This window comes from Mauremys reevesii, linkage group 3 (genome assembly GCF_016161935.1).
Source record: "Mauremys reevesii isolate NIE-2019 linkage group 3, ASM1616193v1, whole genome shotgun sequence".
Lineage (NCBI taxonomy): Eukaryota > Metazoa > Chordata > Testudines > Geoemydidae > Mauremys > Mauremys reevesii.
This window is the reverse complement of record NC_052625.1, coordinates 62044201-62061788: the sequence shown is the minus strand read 5'-3', so window position 1 is coordinate 62061788 and position 17588 is coordinate 62044201. Positions and strand designations below refer to the sequence as shown.

Sequence of the window (17588 nt, the reverse complement as noted above, 5' to 3'; positions counted from 1 at the left end):
CACACAGCTCTGCTCATTACAAGATTAGCTGTATCTGTTGTAGTCAGAGACTGGCTCTTCTTCATCCAAAGCCCCTTTTTAAGAAAACAACTAAACATAAATTTTGGGCCTAAACTAAGTTGACTGTATTAGTTTAAAGTATATTTTACAAACTTTGTATTCCTGCAAATAAATTTGAATTGTATCATTATTATTTTTTCTTCTTTTATAGGAAGCCTATAGTATTTTAAATAGATTTGAAGTTGAGGTGACAAAAGAGGAATCAGAAGGAGTTGATACACTTAGATATTCTTTTAACAAATTACAGACCAAAGCTGTAAGTATCTGAATCTGTACTTTTTCTACTACTCATTAGAAGATAGTATGAGTCATTAGGCTTATATGAGAGTAAGGCCTGGTCTACACTAGGACTTTAATTCGAATTTAGCAGCGTTAATTCGAATTAACCGCGCACCCGTCCACACCAGGAAGCCATTTAATTCGACCTAGAGGGCTCTTTAGTTCGAATTCGGTACTCCACCCCGACGAGGGGAGTAGCGCTAAATTCGACATGGCTATGTCGAATTAGGCTAGGTGTGGATGCAAATCGAACTTAGTAGCTCCGGGAGCTATCCCACAGTGCACCACTGTGTTGATGCTCTGGACAGCAGTCCGAGCTTAGATGTTCTGATCAGCCATACAGGAAAAGCCCCAGGAAAATTTGAATTCCTTTTCCTGTCTGGCCAGTTTGAATCTCAATTCCTGGTTGGACATCGGGGTGAGCTCAGCAGCACTGGCAGCGATGCAGAGCTCTCCAGCAGAGGAGTCCATGCAATCTCAGAGTAGAAAGAGGGCCCCAGCATGGACTGACCGGGAAGTCTTGGATCTGATCGCTGTGTGGGGCGATGAGTCTGTGCTTTCAGAGCTGCACTCCAAAAAACGGAATGCAAAGACCTACGAGAAGGTCTCCACAGCCATGGCACTCAGAGGATATAGCCGGGATGCAACGCAGTGCCACGTGAAAATCAAGGACCTGAGACAAGGCTACCAAAAAATCAAAGCGGCAAACGGACGCTCCGGAGCCCAGCCCCAGACATGCCGCTTCTACGAGGCACTGCATGCCATTCTCGGTGGGTCTGCCACCACTGCCCCACCAGTGACCGTGGACTCTGAGGATGGGATAGTGTCGACGGGCAGTTCCTCGGCGATGTTCGCCGATGGGGAAGATGAGGAAGGGTTTGTGGAGGACGAGCCAGGCGACAGCGCTTACAATACTGCTTTCCCCGACAGCCAGGATCTCTTCATCACCCTCACAGAGATCCCCTACCAACCCTCCCCGGCCGTTAACCCGGACTCTGAATCAGGGGAAAGATCAGTCGGTAAGTGCTATAAACATGTAAACATTTATTTTTTAAAAAACAGGAATAAAAACTATATGAAAAGAAGGTCAATGCATATAGGGATCGAACAGAAATCCTCTTGGGACAGTTCCACGAAGCTCTCGTAGAGGTACTCGAAAAGCCTCCGCGGGAGGTTCCTGGGGAGAGGTGCCTTATTGGGTGCTCCGTGGAAGCACACTCTTCCGTGCCAGGCCATCCTGAGGTATAGTGGGAGCATTGCCTCGACCAGCATGGCAGCATAGGGCCCTGGTTTGTGCAGGGATTCACGCAGCATGCGCTCTCTGTTTCTCCTGGTGACCCGCCTCAGGGTGATCTCACTCGGCGACTGCTGCATCTAATTAGGGGAATTACTTTAATGTTACTATTGTGAATGCTTGACTTTTCCTTTGCATAACAATGACCGTCGTTTAACAGCCACGTGTTGGAGGCTGCAGAGGAAAAGCCTACAGGGATCTTTCCCGGGGACAGCCGCGAGGGGCTGGAACAGGGTCAGACTTTATGCTTTCCAGATTGCCTGCAGCAGGAGGGCACTACTATCCATTAACTGTTAAGCAGCCTAAAGTTTACGGCTTACCAGGCCTGGCTGCTACACGGATTCTGCTGTCCTGCCCCACTTGTCCGATCTCCAGTGCAAGACCCCAGGCAATGAAAGCGAATGCCGAAAATTCGAACTTGTCCTGAGAGCACATGCGATTAGGTGCCCTGTATGGTCTTGTTCACAGAAACTGAGTAGACTGTGTTCAGTGTTCGCAAACATGTATCTTTGCAAGGAAATCACTTCCTTTTTCCCATCACACAGCTGCGGCTCTTTCCCGAACTGCCCCGGCATTCCCCTCACAGAGGCTGGCGCACATTAGGCGGTGAAAGAAAAAGACTCGGGACGAGATGTTCGCTGAACTGATGGCCTGCTCCAGAGCCGAGGCGGCCCAGCAGAGCCAGTGGAGGGAGACCCTCTCTCAGCAGCAGCGCTCACACAGCGAACGGGAGGACAGGTGGCGGCAGGAAGACCAGCAGGCGACTCAAACGCTGCTTGGACTAATGAGGGAGCAAACGGACACGCTCTGGTGCCTTGTGGATGTTCTGCAGGACCGCAGGCAGGAGCAGAGAGCCCCCCTGAACTGTATCTGCAACCGCCCTCCCCCGCCACAAAGTCCTGTGCCCCCCTCACCCAAAATCACAAGAAGAAGGGGCGCTAGGGGCCATGAAAACTGTCACTCCACCCCAGCAGAGCGCTCATGTACCAAACAGCTCTCATTCCCTAAAGTATGAGAATTGCTTCCCTTCCTGGCTCACCCAATCCCAAATCCCAGTTTCATCCCCCAACTGTGTAGTTGAGTATTAAAAATAGTTTGCTGTTCATTACTGTTTCCGTCATGTTTCTTTGCAGAAGACTTTGTGTGAAGGGGAGATAGGGGTTTGTTAATTGCATAGGACAGCCACCATTACCAGGGTACAGACATGGGGGCAGGATCAACAGCAGGTCACACACAGAGTGCAGTCACTAGGCACCCGGGTCACTCTGGGAGGTGTCTGCTGCCCCAGGTCAGTCTGGGAGGTGTATGCTGCCCCAGGGTCCGAGCGCCTGGCATCCACAAATGGCAAGGCAGGCTGCCCTTACCATGCCCTTCCACCCTAGCCATGAACCTCTCCGATGCCCTGAGCCCCAGCCAGAGCCATCATCCCCCTACATCTACTCACCCTTCCCACACACCCCTCACCCCTTCCTGCAAACCCACCCCTTCCTGCACACCCTCCTGTAACCGTCCTCCCCCCAGAGACCGCTGTAGGAGCAGGAGCCTGTCAGTCCTCAAGTGTAGAAGCGGTCTGTACATCACTGCACACCATACCCACCACAGTCTGCGTCCCTGTTTGAACCCTTTAACGCGAATTCGTTAGTAAAGAAAACTTTGTTAATTAAAAATGTTCCAATAACTTTATTTTTAAACGTCTGTTGGAAGGGGGGAAACCTGGTGAACGGGGTATGTAACCGCTGAAAAAAGTGAATAGTAACTGAAACAAGGGCAGGTTCAGCTTCTCTGTAAAGAGACTAGACAGTCATAGGTTACCCTGCTCTCTGAGGAACCTAGCTTTCAAAGCCTCCCGGATGCACAGCGCTTCCCACTGGGCTCTTCTAATCGCACGGGTGTCTGGCTGAGCGTAATCAGCAGCCAGGCGATTTGCCTCAACCTCCCATCCCACCATAAAGGTCTCCCCCTTGCTTTCACAGAGATTGTGGAGCACACAGCAAGCTGCAATAACAATGGGGATATTGGTTTCGCTGAGATCCGAGCGAGTCAGTAAGCTCCTCCATCTCCCCTTGAGACGTCCGAAAGCACACTCCACCACCATTCTGCACTTGCTCAGCCGGTAGTTGAAGAGCTCCTTGTCACTGTCCAGGGTGCCTGTATAGGGCTTCATGAGCCAGGGCATTAGCGGGTAGGCTGGGTCCCCGAGGATCACTGTAGGCATCTCCACATCCCCAACACTTATTTTGTGGTCCGGGAAGAAACTACCTTCCTGCAGGCGTCTAAACAGACCAGAGTTCCTGAAAACACGCGTGTCATGAACCTTGCCCGGCCACCCGACGTAGATGTTGGTAAAACGTCCCCTATGGTCCACCAGTGCTTGCAGCACCATTGAAAAGTAGCCCTTTCGGTTAATATACTGGCTGGCCTGGTGGGCCGGTCCCAGGATAGGGATGTGAGTGCCATCTATAGCCCCACCGCAGTTTGGGAATCCCATCGCGGCGAAGCCATCTATGACAACCTGGACGTTTCCCAGGGTCACTACCTTTGAGAGCAGTAGGTCAACGATTGCGTGGGCTACTTGCATCACAGCAACCCCCACGGTAGATTTGCCCACGCCAAAGTGGTTCGCTACTGACCGGTAGCTGTCTGGCGTGGCAAGTTTCCAGAGGGCTATGGCCACTCGCTTCTGCACAGTCAGGGCTGCTCGCATCCGGGTGTCCTGGCGCTTCAGGGCAGGGGCCAGCAAGTCACACAGTTCAAGGAAAGTGCCCTTACGCATCCTGAAGTTTCGCAGCCACTGTGATTCATCCCAGACCTGCAGCACTATGCGGTCCCACCATTCCGTGCTTGTTTCCCGGGCCCAGAATCGCCGTTCCAGAGCATGAACGTGACCCATTGCCACTATGATCTCCGCGGCGTGGGATCCCGTGCTTTGTGAGAGGTCTCTGACTTCATGTCCTCACCGCGCTGCCGGAGCCTCCTCGCCCGATTTCTCAGCAGCTGACTGTGGAAGAGGTGGACGATAAGGTGCGAGGAGTTGACAACGGCCATAAGTGCAGCGATGATCGCAACGGGCTCCATGCTCGCAGTGCTGTGGCGTCCGTGCTGTCACTGACCAGAAAAGTGCGGTAACAGATTTCCCGCCGGCGCTTTCAGGGAGAGAGGGCGGGAGTGACGGTTGAATGACGACAGTTACCCAAAACCACCCTCGACAAATTTTTCCCCCAGCAGGCATTGGGGGCTCTACCCAGCATTCCAATGGGAAGCGGGGACTGCGGGAACTGTGGGATAGCTGCCCAGAATGCACCGCTTCCAATGTCGACGCTTGCCCCGTTAGTGTGGACTCACAAAGTCGAATTAGTGTCCTTAGTGTGGATACACAAATTCGAATTCATAAGGTCGAATCCACAAATTTGACCTAAGTTAAATCGAACTACTCTTGTAGTGTAGACATACCCTAAGGGACTAATACATAAGATGTACTGCTCCAAGAGTAGTCAGTGTTGGAATTGGTCACCTCTTACAATGATAGCGAGAAAAGTAAGTTACTTCCCACATTTCATAGTGTCAGAATGCAGCTGAATCCTATCCTTTTGTTTTGTCCTTCCCTAGTACTTTTAAAAAAAATCTCTGAATATGGATGTTCGGATTTTGTTCTGTAGTTAGTTTAGTTTAGTTTAGTTTGTTTTGACCTCTCTGAATTTTCTAAAGATGAGGAAGTTACAGCATCTTGTAAGAAAATAATGCCTGGAAGGTGTTAGGGGTTTTTGTTTTGATTTTTTTTTAAACTCTGTTTTCATATTTAGCTGTCTGAATAAAAAGCTATTTTTTTCCAATGCTTCTGTAGTTTTTTTAATGTAACAAATCAACTTGATTATATAGAATTGACACCCCTTTCTTTATTAGTATTTTTAAAGAAATAACTTTATTTCAATAATTTATTAATAAATGAACATTCATTTATATTTTAGGTCAGTGTTCAAGATGAGTTGGTTCAAGTTCAGCCAAAATTTAAGAGTAATCTATTAGAGTCCGTTGAAATTTTTCGTGAAGATGTGGCAAACTTTGACACATCATATGAAACGGTAATTATGTTTGGAAGTTATCTATTGGGCTTGTGGTTCAGTTCCTCGGAATATATGGCTTGCAGCAGTTGAGTACCAAATTTTTGATCTGCTGAGTTGTCCCTATGAGTTCCTGAGGGCATGGTAACCCAACCGACCTTCTGTCATAGTTACTAGGTCAGCTGTGCTTTAGATCCCTTTTAGTCCTTCTTAAGTGCACCCCTCAGATGATAAGCCTGCCTGCATTAATCTCTCTTAAGGGTTGAACCACGCAGTTTTACCACTCTTAATCTTCATCTCTGGGCTGCACCCCTGCTATTTCTCAACCATGTCTATCTGACAGACCCAACTGAGTTTAGCACCTGTAAGACTTTTCTCTGGGAGCCTGTGACCAACAAGCTGATTAATGTGACTCAAAAACAATTTCTTCAAAATAAAGTTTTATTTATTCTTTCACACAAAAATATAAAACAAAAAAGGCCTATATGCATTTTCACACAGCTCTTGTTCCTGGACACCCACCCGGATGCTGTGTTTGGGTCCCACATCCCTGGGCCCTGTGTGCTTTAAGCTTCCATTGGTCTGAATATGCTGCAGCACTGCCTCTTTACTTGGTCTCAATAGCACACTTCCTGTGCATAGATTCTCTGTTATCCCCTCTTGGAAATGTATCTTCACAGCCCAGCTGGCCTCAGCCCCAGGATCAGTGTTGTGTCTCCTTTCCTCCCCACACAGATCTCCCAGTAGTTTAACCATACCATCTCCCAGAACTCCAACTCTGTGGGCATTCTGGGCTTACAATGTAACTCTTTAGGGACACATGATAGGTGAAGCATATTACACAGACAAAGGTTTCTAAACACAATTACTCCTTGCTTTAAATAGCAAAAAATCTATACAGATCCAGTCATAAATAATAAATCCCTACATGCATTTCCTCACTTCATTTTCATTACCACTGTGGAACATGATCTGGGCTTAGGTCAGAGTTTCTAGGGTGTTCAGGATCCCCTTCCAGCAGTTCATGGCATCCCCTCCGAATCCTGGAGTCTCTCTGTCTCTCCTCCAGGTCAGCTTCCTTTGATGTTGTCTGGTCCCATACTCAAAAAAGTTCTCTATTCTATGAAAGCATGCTCAGTTTACTTCTGTCCCTTACCCCAAGCTTCCTGAGTAGGGTGACCAGATAGCAAGTGTGAAAAATCTGGACGGGGGAGGAGGGGTAATAGAAACCCATTTTAAAAAAAACCCCAAATAACCGGACTGTCCCTATAAAATCGGGACATCTGGTCACCCTATTCCTGAGTGTGATCTGTGAGTTATCCTGGGTATATAAATCCTAGCATTAACACCTGGCTTCTTAATTCTGATGTTTAGGAATTTTCCAGACTCCAAGTCCTCTCCCAGACAAATGTAGACTAACTGGTTTCCCAGTTCTTGTAATCCTCCTTAGCCATACCCATTATTCAGTCAGAGCACAGTTAGATACGCCTTATTGGACCAATTTCCAGAGTAACATGAGATGGTCGCCAAGGGTATTGTCTCAGCCTTGTCTCCAAGCATTTTGTGATGCTTCTGACTTCTTTAGCAAGTTCAGTGGAGACTGCAATTATTCTTCATTTGTGAAACTATCTTGATTTTCATCAACTAAAGATCAGGCTCTATACCTTTTATAAAGGATTGGTCTTAATGATTAGCTCATTTTTTCTCATATTACTGAGAGTAACATTTTCAAAAGCACCTAAGTGCCTTAGGAATAGATCTGGGTAACATTTTCTGACCTGAAAAATGCAGATTTGTGGCAACAAAAATGCTTTGTGAATTTTTGTTGAATTTGCTGAATTGTTTTGGTCGGAAAAGAAAATTTGGAAAAAATCAAAACAATTTATTTTGAAATTTTCTAAATTAAACATGATTTTTTGAAACAAAACTACCTTTGTTTAGAAATGTACTTCAATTTTATTTTAAAACGGTTAGAAAAACTTAAAAACAGAATGAAATATTTCATTTTGGGTCAAACAAAATGTTTTGCTTGTGTCAAAACAATTTTTTTGACTATTTTGTTGCACTGAAAAATGTAAAAAAAAATGTTCATTTGGGTCAACCTGAAGTAATTTTTTGTTTTGTTTTTTTGGTATGACCAGCAACTGAAAAGTCAGTTATTCACACATTTCTGTTTAGGGGCCTATATCCCACTGATTTAATGTAAAGGCTTTTGAAAATTTTACCGTGGGTCTCATGGATAAGTCTCAAATGAGAAATATAATTCTAGTTCTTTGAATATTTTGCCTTCTCTGTTCTCCTTCCAAACTTCTTCAGAGAAGTGGGATTTAAGTAGTGGGAAAAATGAAGGCTGTCACCAGAGCCCTTTGTTTCTTTCCTTTAATAGTCATGGGGGATGCTTTCACAGCCCTAATGGGAGCTGCTTTTTTTTAAGTGATTCCAATCTCTGTCACAATGGGTTTGCATCCCATAATGCAGATCTACAGAGTCAATATACACCTCTACCCTGATATAACGCGACCCGATATAACACGAATTTGGATATAACGTGGTAAAGCAGTGCTCTGGGGTGGGGGGGGCTGCATGCTCCAGTGGCTCAAAGCAAGTTTGATAGAATGCAGTTTCACCTATAACGCAGTAAGAATTTTTGGCTCCTGAGGACAGCATTATATCAGGGTAGAGGTGTACTTGAAATACAGTTACTGGTATGTTAATCTTTCTGTCTTCCTCCCTTCCACTCCCAACACCTCAAGTTATACTTAACAAGAAATTATGTGCAGTTCTAATAAATACCAGTGAAAGTAAGCTCTGTGAAAAGAAAAACAATACATGGCAGATTGAGTATTCTGTAACTCTGATTATACCTTTGATAAAAGTAAAGAGTCGCCTCAAGTCACTTTTTGAGCATTCTTACTTTATTCTTGACAGGATGAAAATATACAGAACATGCAAGTATATTATCTACTAATAGCAAATTTGATTAGACTACAGAAATTTCTATTTTATCTAGAATATTTTTCCTTTGATACACTTTTGTAACTCTTTTGGCATTAGTGGGATTTATGGACACACTTCAATGATTCATATACCCCTTACATACACCTCTTGACTAGTTAAACAATTTTGTATATGCTGATGGTTTGTAAATATAGAATTTGCCTTAACACACTTGAAGAGTTAATATTCACTTTGGTTAAAATTTGTTTGCTTTAGGAAGGTCCCATGGTTCCAAATACACCACCACAAGAAGCCAGCAATAGGTTACAAATATTCCAGGTAAGAAAAAAAATAGTTTTGAAATGTTAAATTGAGAGTCATAGTTGTGAATCGAAATGAGTTTAGAAAAAGATCCATTACTATCTCTAGAACACGGGAATTGATGGACAATATTGAGCTTTACTCTGTAAATTACTTAGATCATAAACTGTTCAGAGCAGGGATTGTCTCTTACTATGTGATTATACAGCACCTAGCACTATGGGCCCTGTGCAACTGGGACCTTGAAACACTGCTTTGATATAATAACAAGAAGAAAAACTTAATTTGTTCAGTGTGTTTTCTACAGACATTTTCTGTATTAGAAACAGAAATTCTCAGGGGCTTTTAGGGATTGATTTCTGCAGCAAAGATACACAGTTGATATGTACCTTTGCATCATTCTGTTTGTCACAGTCAAATGGCTGTATGCCTTTTCTTCAAAACCAACACCTCTAGCTCCCTTAAAGTTTTTGTTTCCTCATTAGACACTTGCTGCCAAGCTTGATAGTTTCCTAAAACCAATTTTCAGTTTATGCAACAGTGTTCATCTGTCTCTGCCAAGGCCCTTACCCTTGACTGGAAGGACTGAAGAAAACACCATCTGTGCTCCCAACTCCCTCACCCTTACTCCCAGAGCCCTGTAGTCACTTCTGATCTGCTGCAGGATATACCTCGCAGTATCATTAGTACCCACATGGATGAGTAGCATGGGGTAGTAGTCAGAGGGCCGGATGATCCTCAACAGTCCCTCCGTAGCATCTCAGATATGGGCCCCTGGCATGCAGCATACCTCCCAGGATTCCACGTCAGGGTGACAGATGGGTGCCTCTGTCCCCCTCAGAAGAGAGTCTCCAACCACCACTAGCCTATGTTTCCTCCTGAGAGTGGTGGCTATGATCCTCCCAGCTTTGGGGGTACATATCTTCTCCTCTTCAACCTTTGGGGGTGATTCCTCATCACTCGTTGCCAGGGCAGCATAACGGTTCTTCATCACCATGGTGAGTGAGTTGGGAGTAGGGGTGGAGCACTGCCTGCTGCCAGAAGTAACCAGCAGCCAGTATCCTCCCTGTACCAGAACCTTATCCTCCTTCCCCGGTGGCATGACAGCAGTCCTTTCTAGCTGGATAGCTTCCTCAACCTTGGAAGTCTTCATATGAATACTGTCAATGAATTGTTTAATTACAGTTTTTCCATGCATTACAAAAAACGTTAGAACAGACTTGAGAAAGGTATATTGAAACCTAATCATTTATCAAGTCTAAAGGACCTAGATAAAGCCTTTCAAACCTCCTGCCTAAAATATGGCATCTCAATTGGCCATCTTAATAAAGAGAAGTAGGTTTTCAGTGGTGCTGAACACTCACAAAACCTCTGAAAACCAGATTGCTTTTTTGTGTGCTCCTTAATATACAATTCAGCGTCACATTTTAAATTTGCGGACATCACCAGACGAGTGTGAGACAAAGATGGGGCATGCACAACAACACCCAGTAATTGCTCTGTGTACCTGACTCATGCATGTACACAGAGCTGTGTTGCCGCTTGCTCCTGTTCTCTGTCTGGGCCAGGAGGGAGGCGAATGAGGTCAGAGCTGGGCTGAGCTTCCTGGATTTGGGGGAGCTGGGACCTCTCTGCACAGAGCAGGCAAAGCTCCCAGCCCACCTTGCCTCGGAGGGGCCCCCTGGGGCTGAGCAGGATGCTCGTCTTGAGGGTCCCTGCATGCTGGCCTCTCCACTGAGGCTGCCTTGGATGGGGCTGGTTTAGGAGGCAATAACAATGGGAGTTTTTGCCTCACTAGCAATGGGATTGAGCCCTCCAATTCATTTCCCAGTCCCCGTGGGACCCTCAGAGCTCCACCCAGTCTGCTCGGAACATTACTGGAAAATTGCATGGAGCAAGTGGGCTCCGAGCCATGATCCAGCCACTCGTCACATTAATGCTTAGTACAGATCTAGTGCTTTTCTGCCAGGGATCTCAAAGTACACTTTAAATGGAAGTGGATATTGCCATCCCCATCTTATGGAAGGGGAAACTGAGGCACAGAGCAAGGACATGATTTGCTCAGGATCACCCAGCAAGTCTATAAAAGAGCTGGGAATAGAACCCAGGAGTTTTATCGCTCAGTCCCTCTGCTGTAATCACTGGCCCAAACTCCTTTTCCAGCACATGTGTGACCTATGCCCTTCCAAAGTATCCTGCTCCTAGGCTGCAGTCCTGCTCCCCAGGAAATCAATTCCCTAGCTCCCATGGGGGCCAGGTGTCTACATGCTTCCCTTGGGCTGGGGTCTGCTTTGCAGGGGGCTTTCCCCTGCCTGGTGACTGGGTCCCTGGGACACTGAGTGTGGGCACAAAGCAGCCCGGTGAGCACAGGCCCTGTGCAAGGCTCAGCCAGCTTTAGGAGCCAAGCGTACTTGGCCTTTGTGGAGCTATAAATGATTCAAGGGCACTTTGCGGTGTGGCCCATGACCTGGAATATGGTGAGAGGGGGCAGGGCCCATGAGCCATGGGGCTTTCTTGCCGGGTGCAGCAAAGCAATCCAACTGCAGAGAGCGGCTGGGGAGCCCGGGAGCATCTTCCCCAGGCTCTCTGCTGCCTCCTTGCCCCATGTGCAGCTTTGCCTGTTCCCCCACTCCTTGCCCTATGTATTGCCCTGCCTGTTACTGCTGCTCCTCCCCACCTGTTGCTCGCCCCCTTGCTGCCCTGCATGCTGCCGCCCCTCTCCCTGCCCCTTCTCTTCCTGAACACCTGTTGCTTGGGCTGTTGCCGCTCTCCACACCCCTCTTGTGGGTGCCTGGGCTGTTGTCCCCCATCCTTGCCATAGGTACCACCCTCTTCCCTGCTCCGCTTGTTGGAGTCCTGGAACCTGGCTCACCATCAAGTGACCCAGCCAGATCATGGCACTCAGGTCTCTCCAGACACTGCCAGATCCACAGCAGGGAGCAGAGAGCATCTCTTCATGGCTCCAGCCGCAGCTGCTGCTCTTCACGCCCCCCTTAGTGGAAGAGGCCGGTTACTACAGGTAACTGGACTTTTAGCACAGCTAACTGGACGCTGATGGGTTCCCTTTTTGACCAGGCATTCTGGCTGAAAACCTTACATGTGACTCTATTGCCAACTGTGTTATTTATTAGCAATCCCAATGCGCCTCGCACTTTGCAAGAGTTTTCCTTCAGGAGCCTGTGGAAAGCAACAATATGCAGTGAGACAGAAGCAGTTTCTTCAAAACAAAGCATGGTTTATTTGCTAAAAGATTCACATCACTCAGAGAAAAAGATTTAAGATAACAGACTTCTGTGCATACTGTGTCACCTATGCTTGACATTCCCTTCAAGCCCCTATGCAGACATGGGTTTGCCTTGGTGTCCGCTGTTCTCTTGAGGACCAAATTACAGTTTGTCTGCTGCAGATCCCTCACTCCCAGTCAGTGTCTCTGGGTCAACCTGCAGCTGCTGAAAACTTCCCCCACCCCTCCTTTTCTGTAGGGCATGTCTTTTAATAGACCAGTGTTTTGATGTTCAGATTCTCAGCCTTGGCAAACAGTCACATTGCCAGGGTTGGAGCTGAGAAATCCCTCTTCATGGCTGTAAATGTAACTATTATCAGAGGGGTAGCCGTGTTAGTCTGGATCTGTAAAAGCAGCGAAGAGTCTTGTGGCACCTTATAGACTAACAGATGTTTTGGAGCTCCAAAACGTCTGTTAGTCTATAAGGTGCCACAAGACTCTTTGCTGAATGTAACTATTGTGTATGAGGGGATGCTTCTTATCTAGGCTACTGGTTATCCTTTTCTACTTTCCTTCTCTACAACCCCTCTTGACCTAACTATGCATTCAGGCAAGGTAGTATCACCCAGATAAACTGAAAGGCATATGTTAGTAGTAAAAAGTAATACAAATATTTTTCAATTCTCCATACTTATGGAATGGTAATTGCTAGAATCACTCATCCTTCCTTTTTTTAAATTGATTCTATATTTGCTTTTCACCAATCTTCTGGCAGTACACTTTGCTTGACAAGTTATATAATTCTGGCTCTATTTAATGTTTTTTTCTAGTTGTGTCCACACCAGCTAATACAATGTTTAATTTCTCCTCATTGCATAATATAATGTGGCTTTAAGTGCACATCCTTTTTAATAAAATATTTCTTCAGATCTTTGTTGTGCACATTTTCTCTATTTAGCTGGAGCATCTGTAATATTAAACGAGACAATGTTTTTTTTTAAAAAATCTGTTAAATTGTAATCTGCCCCTATTGTGGCATTCCTTGTTGACACTAGAAAAAACACTCCCCACTGAACGTAAAAATTGAACAGGATTTAAAATCAAATGTATGTCCTTTGGAGACCAAAAGATGTTACTAGATATTTCTTTGTATACATACTGCAGACTTAAGATAGCTTTATAATTGGACAGCAGTTTATGATAATTAGAGGATCTCTTAGTTAACAAATGTATATCCTGTTTGCATTTTTAAATCTTAATTTGATCAGGCCAATTTTGATGAACTCTGGAGGAAATTTGTCACTTATTCATCTGGTGAACAGCTGTTTGGATTACCTGTCACAGACTATGAAGTTTTACATAAAATCAGGTAATGGAAAATAGAGCTATCTTCAAGAACATGTTAAGTATTTTAGAAATGCTGGAGTGAATTGAAAAAGGGCATTTCTATAAAAGTGTATGTACTTATCCCATCATTTCTGGCAGACCTTATGTGGTATAAAAGAGCAGGGTTCTTGCAACTCTTAACAGAGGGAGGAGCATGAACTGATGTATCCAAAGGAAGATGAAGACCAGCTGTGGTCTGGAATTAGAATGGAGTTGGAGCTGCAGAGTCATGGCTGACTGGGTGCTCTGTCCATAGAGTAGAACTGGCTGGAAGTAAAACTGTAATTGGGCTCTAACGTGGTACTGACTGGAGCCAGGAAGTGGTGTTTCAGTTGGGGAGTGAGGAATGACCAGGGTCTGGAGCCAGGCAGCAGGGACTAGCTGGGGAGTCAGAGATGGAGACAGTCTGAGGGTTTGGGGAATTGGTATGACTGGGGAAATGATATAAGTATTACATCTAGTCCAGGAAAAAACTTTGCATGCCTGTCACAGAAAGTGGAGAACAGTATTCAGGCTTCCTCTGGATGGCTCTCAGAGGTTTTTGCAGCTGTAGGTTAAATTAAAAAAAACCAAAACAATCCACGAAGGGAGATTACAACACAGAATCTTTGTTGACTTGAAGGTAGGATTTCATAGCACAATTTAAGAAAAGATACACCGTTAAACATATCTGTAAAACCCCAAAGTATTAAAAACCATAGCAATTGAAAACTAAAGTTACACAACCAATTCTGCCACTATTCTTAACACTCAGTACATATACATAGATCATTTAACACCCAAACAACTTTAACTTTGGCCCTGTATCAAAATCCAGAGGATCAGATCCTCAGTAAGTGTGAATCAGCATAGCTCCTTTGAAAGATCAGGTCCAGAAACTTTAAAACCTTACCCTTATTTATACAATTGTTCTAAAAAGTTGGCTTTCATAGAATTCTAATTATAGTATATTGAACTCACTCATTTCTCTCTGTGTTTGCCTGTATGATATTTGTACAACATTGTATTGTATAGTCTTCTATTTACTCATTCCTTTATGTTGGAATAATATGAGAGCAAGGTATTTTGTTTTTATTTAGGTTACTCTACCTAGATAAATATCTTGGTATGATATCATTTAAATACTAAATATAAATATTTCTTTTTAAGTCAGTCCTCCAGCTTTTTAATAATTTTTGTTAATATTCTGTGAATTCCATCCAATTTATTGAAAATTTTCTGGTATTGAGACAGCCAGAACTATATACAGTATTCCAACGGTTCTCCAACTTCTGCTATATAGAAGCAACAATCATCCTGGTCCATGGTACAATGCCTGTACAAAGGCAGCCCAAAATTAATTAGAAATTCTATTAATATAATCTTGCAAATTCATGTCAAACCCGTTGTCCCCAGCTAAATCCATTTCTGCTATACCTATTTAAGCATTATTCTATAATTTGATAGTCTTGGACATCCCCCTGCCTCTCATATTCCACAGCCTTTTGGTCAGAAGTTCATTTATCTGGCCTTTCTATACAAACCAGTTAATCATTTCCTCCAGTTTCTTAAACCATTTCAGGAGGGGAATATTAAAAGAAATCTTCAAATAAAAACTAATATGTGGGCAATATGGATCTTATTAATATAAGTTTTTTTCCCTCCGAATTAACAAATGTAACCTAGGGCTTGTCTACACAGGGGGGTTAAACTGAGTTGAGTTGAACTAATATAGTTTGAAAACACTTTCATGCACATAACACCATTCATTGTAATGCACTAACTGCATTTATCAAAATCTGGAGTCCTCTTTCAAAGTGAACTAAGTTTGTGTTAGTTCAGTTTATTGTTTATGGGCATGCATTGCTGCTGCACACTACTTTGGCAGTCCTCCAACTGCTATCCCATACTGCTTTCTGGGCAACCATCACTGACTTGTCCATTTACCTGTGTGCGCTCCACTGCTCTGGTGTCAAGTTGACTGGATGTCCCCATTTGCTCCTTGATTAAAAAATAACTGCATTGCTTGATATTGCCTTACAACATGCCTTGAGCAGCTGCTTGGAGCTGTACTGAGACCCTTGATCTTATTCACAATCTGGGAAGAAGCATCAGTGCAGGAAGCTCTTGTGGCCTGGCACCAGAATAAAGATCATTTTGTGTACATTGCTAAGCAGGCGTCTGTGAGGTGCCAGAACCAGATCACCTACCAGTGCAGAATAAAGACCAAACATCTCAGGAGAACATACATTAAAATCAAGGATACCAGGAAAGGTCCAGCAGTGGAAATGTGATCTAGCCATTTTTGAAGGAGCTGGACACAATTTTGATCCATTACACCAGAAGTCGGCAACCTCCGGCACGCAGCCCATCAGGGTAATTTGCTGGCGGGCCGTGAGATATTTTGTGCTGCCCACCGCTTCCCGCAGCTCCCATTGGCTGGGAATGGTGAACCGCAGCCACTGGAAGCTGCGAGGGGCCATGCCTGTGGGTGGTCAACGTAAACAAAATGTCTCGCAGCCTGCCAGCGGATTACCCTGATGGGTCACATGCTGAAGGTTGCCGACCGCTGCATCTCACCACTACTGAAACTTGCCTCCCCCTCTGCTGTCCCACTCCAAGGATGAGCAGCAAGAGTCATCGGAGGATGAACATGAGGACCCTACTGAAAAGCTGTCCCCAGCAAACCAAGATGTGTTCAGGACTCAGAACCTTGTTGCCAGGTAGAAAGCGATCCTGATTCCTGCCATGTAGGAACTGAGCATGATTCCTAGCCAATTCCTGGCCTGAAATACAGGCCAGAATTGAGGAGACAAATCCTATTGAGGAAAACTTGTCATGTATCTATCTGTCTTTAAAATGTATTATTATTATGCTATACTGCCATGCTACCTTCTGTTCTTGATGCCTAACGGCCACAGTCATTTTAGGCAGATATGAACTAGGAGCCTTTATGAGTCTCCAGCCCCCTCAACTCCCTCCTTTGCCCCATACATTTTGCCTCCCCCCGCCAATACACGTTTTCAAAATAGAAGCTGCTTATGCCAGAAAACTGACCTGTCTCATGTTAAAGCCCTTATCGACCATTTTGAAGCCTGCACCATGACCTATCTGCCTATGTTCCTTTCCCCTCCCCACATCTGTCCTGCCTGGTGAACTCATGCTGCAGTATATCAGGCACCACTGGCCCACGTCCTCTCAGTTTCTTCTTACCGCTAGAGCACAGGCATCCTCTGCGGCCTTCCTTGCTCAAGTACTGATCCAAGAGTTTGTCGGGCTGCCACCTTGTCGTCCATTCATACGTTTCTGTTGCAGTACGCACTGATCCAGCAGGCTCGAGATGATGCTGGCTTTGGCAGATCAGTGCTGCAAGCTCCATGATGGTGAACTCTGAGACCACCTCCATTGATACTGCTTGCGAGTCACCTAGAATGGAATTGACATGAGCAAGCACTTCAAAGAAGAAAAAATGGTTATCTACCTTTTATAACTGTTGTTCTTCGAGATGTGTTGCTCATGTCCATTCCATTACCCGCCCTCCTGCCCCTCTCTCGGAGTTGTCAGCAAGAAGAAACTGAGAGGGCATTGGCCGGCGGTGCCTGATATACCACAGCTTGAGTGTGGCACTCTGGGGGGCACCACAGCTGGCCCTATGGGTACCACTAAGGCAAAAATCTCTGACGGCCACGCATGTGAGCACGCACACACCTAGAATGGAATGGACATGAGCAACCATCTCGAAGAATAATAGTTACAAAGGTAAGTATCTGGTTTTTATGCACAGCATCACCAAGTGGCTGAACAGTATAGTACAGTTTAGCATTCTATTACATCTCCTCCTTAAAGTTTCTACATTCCTATCATTTACAAAATGTATACTTAGGAGAGGCTCATATACCAGTGAAGTGTACCTTCTGTCAAAAATTGAAGGCAAGGACAAGAAAGAGCTGTGAATTGAAGCTGAGGCTCCTGATGACGGAGAGTTCTCTGAGACCAGCCGCTGACCCTAGTCCTGGGACTTCCCCAGAGCAACAATCCCTGATGCAACCAT

General features: G+C 45.1%; 1 protein-coding gene across 17 annotated transcripts in view; it reads left to right on the top strand.

Annotated features, from left to right (window-relative positions):
- DNAH8 (dynein axonemal heavy chain 8) overlaps positions 1-17588 on the top strand; it is a 556010-nt gene that overhangs the window by 243369 nt on the left and 295053 nt on the right. For all 17 annotated transcript variants that reach the window (XM_039529004.1, XM_039529011.1, XM_039529005.1 and 14 more), the window contains 4 exons: positions 212-316; positions 5599-5712; positions 8905-8967; positions 13441-13541. In XM_039529004.1, the coding sequence (XP_039384938.1) occupies positions 212-316; positions 5599-5712; positions 8905-8967; positions 13441-13541 (383 nt within the window). The remainder of the gene's footprint in view (positions 1-211; positions 317-5598; positions 5713-8904; positions 8968-13440; positions 13542-17588) is intronic.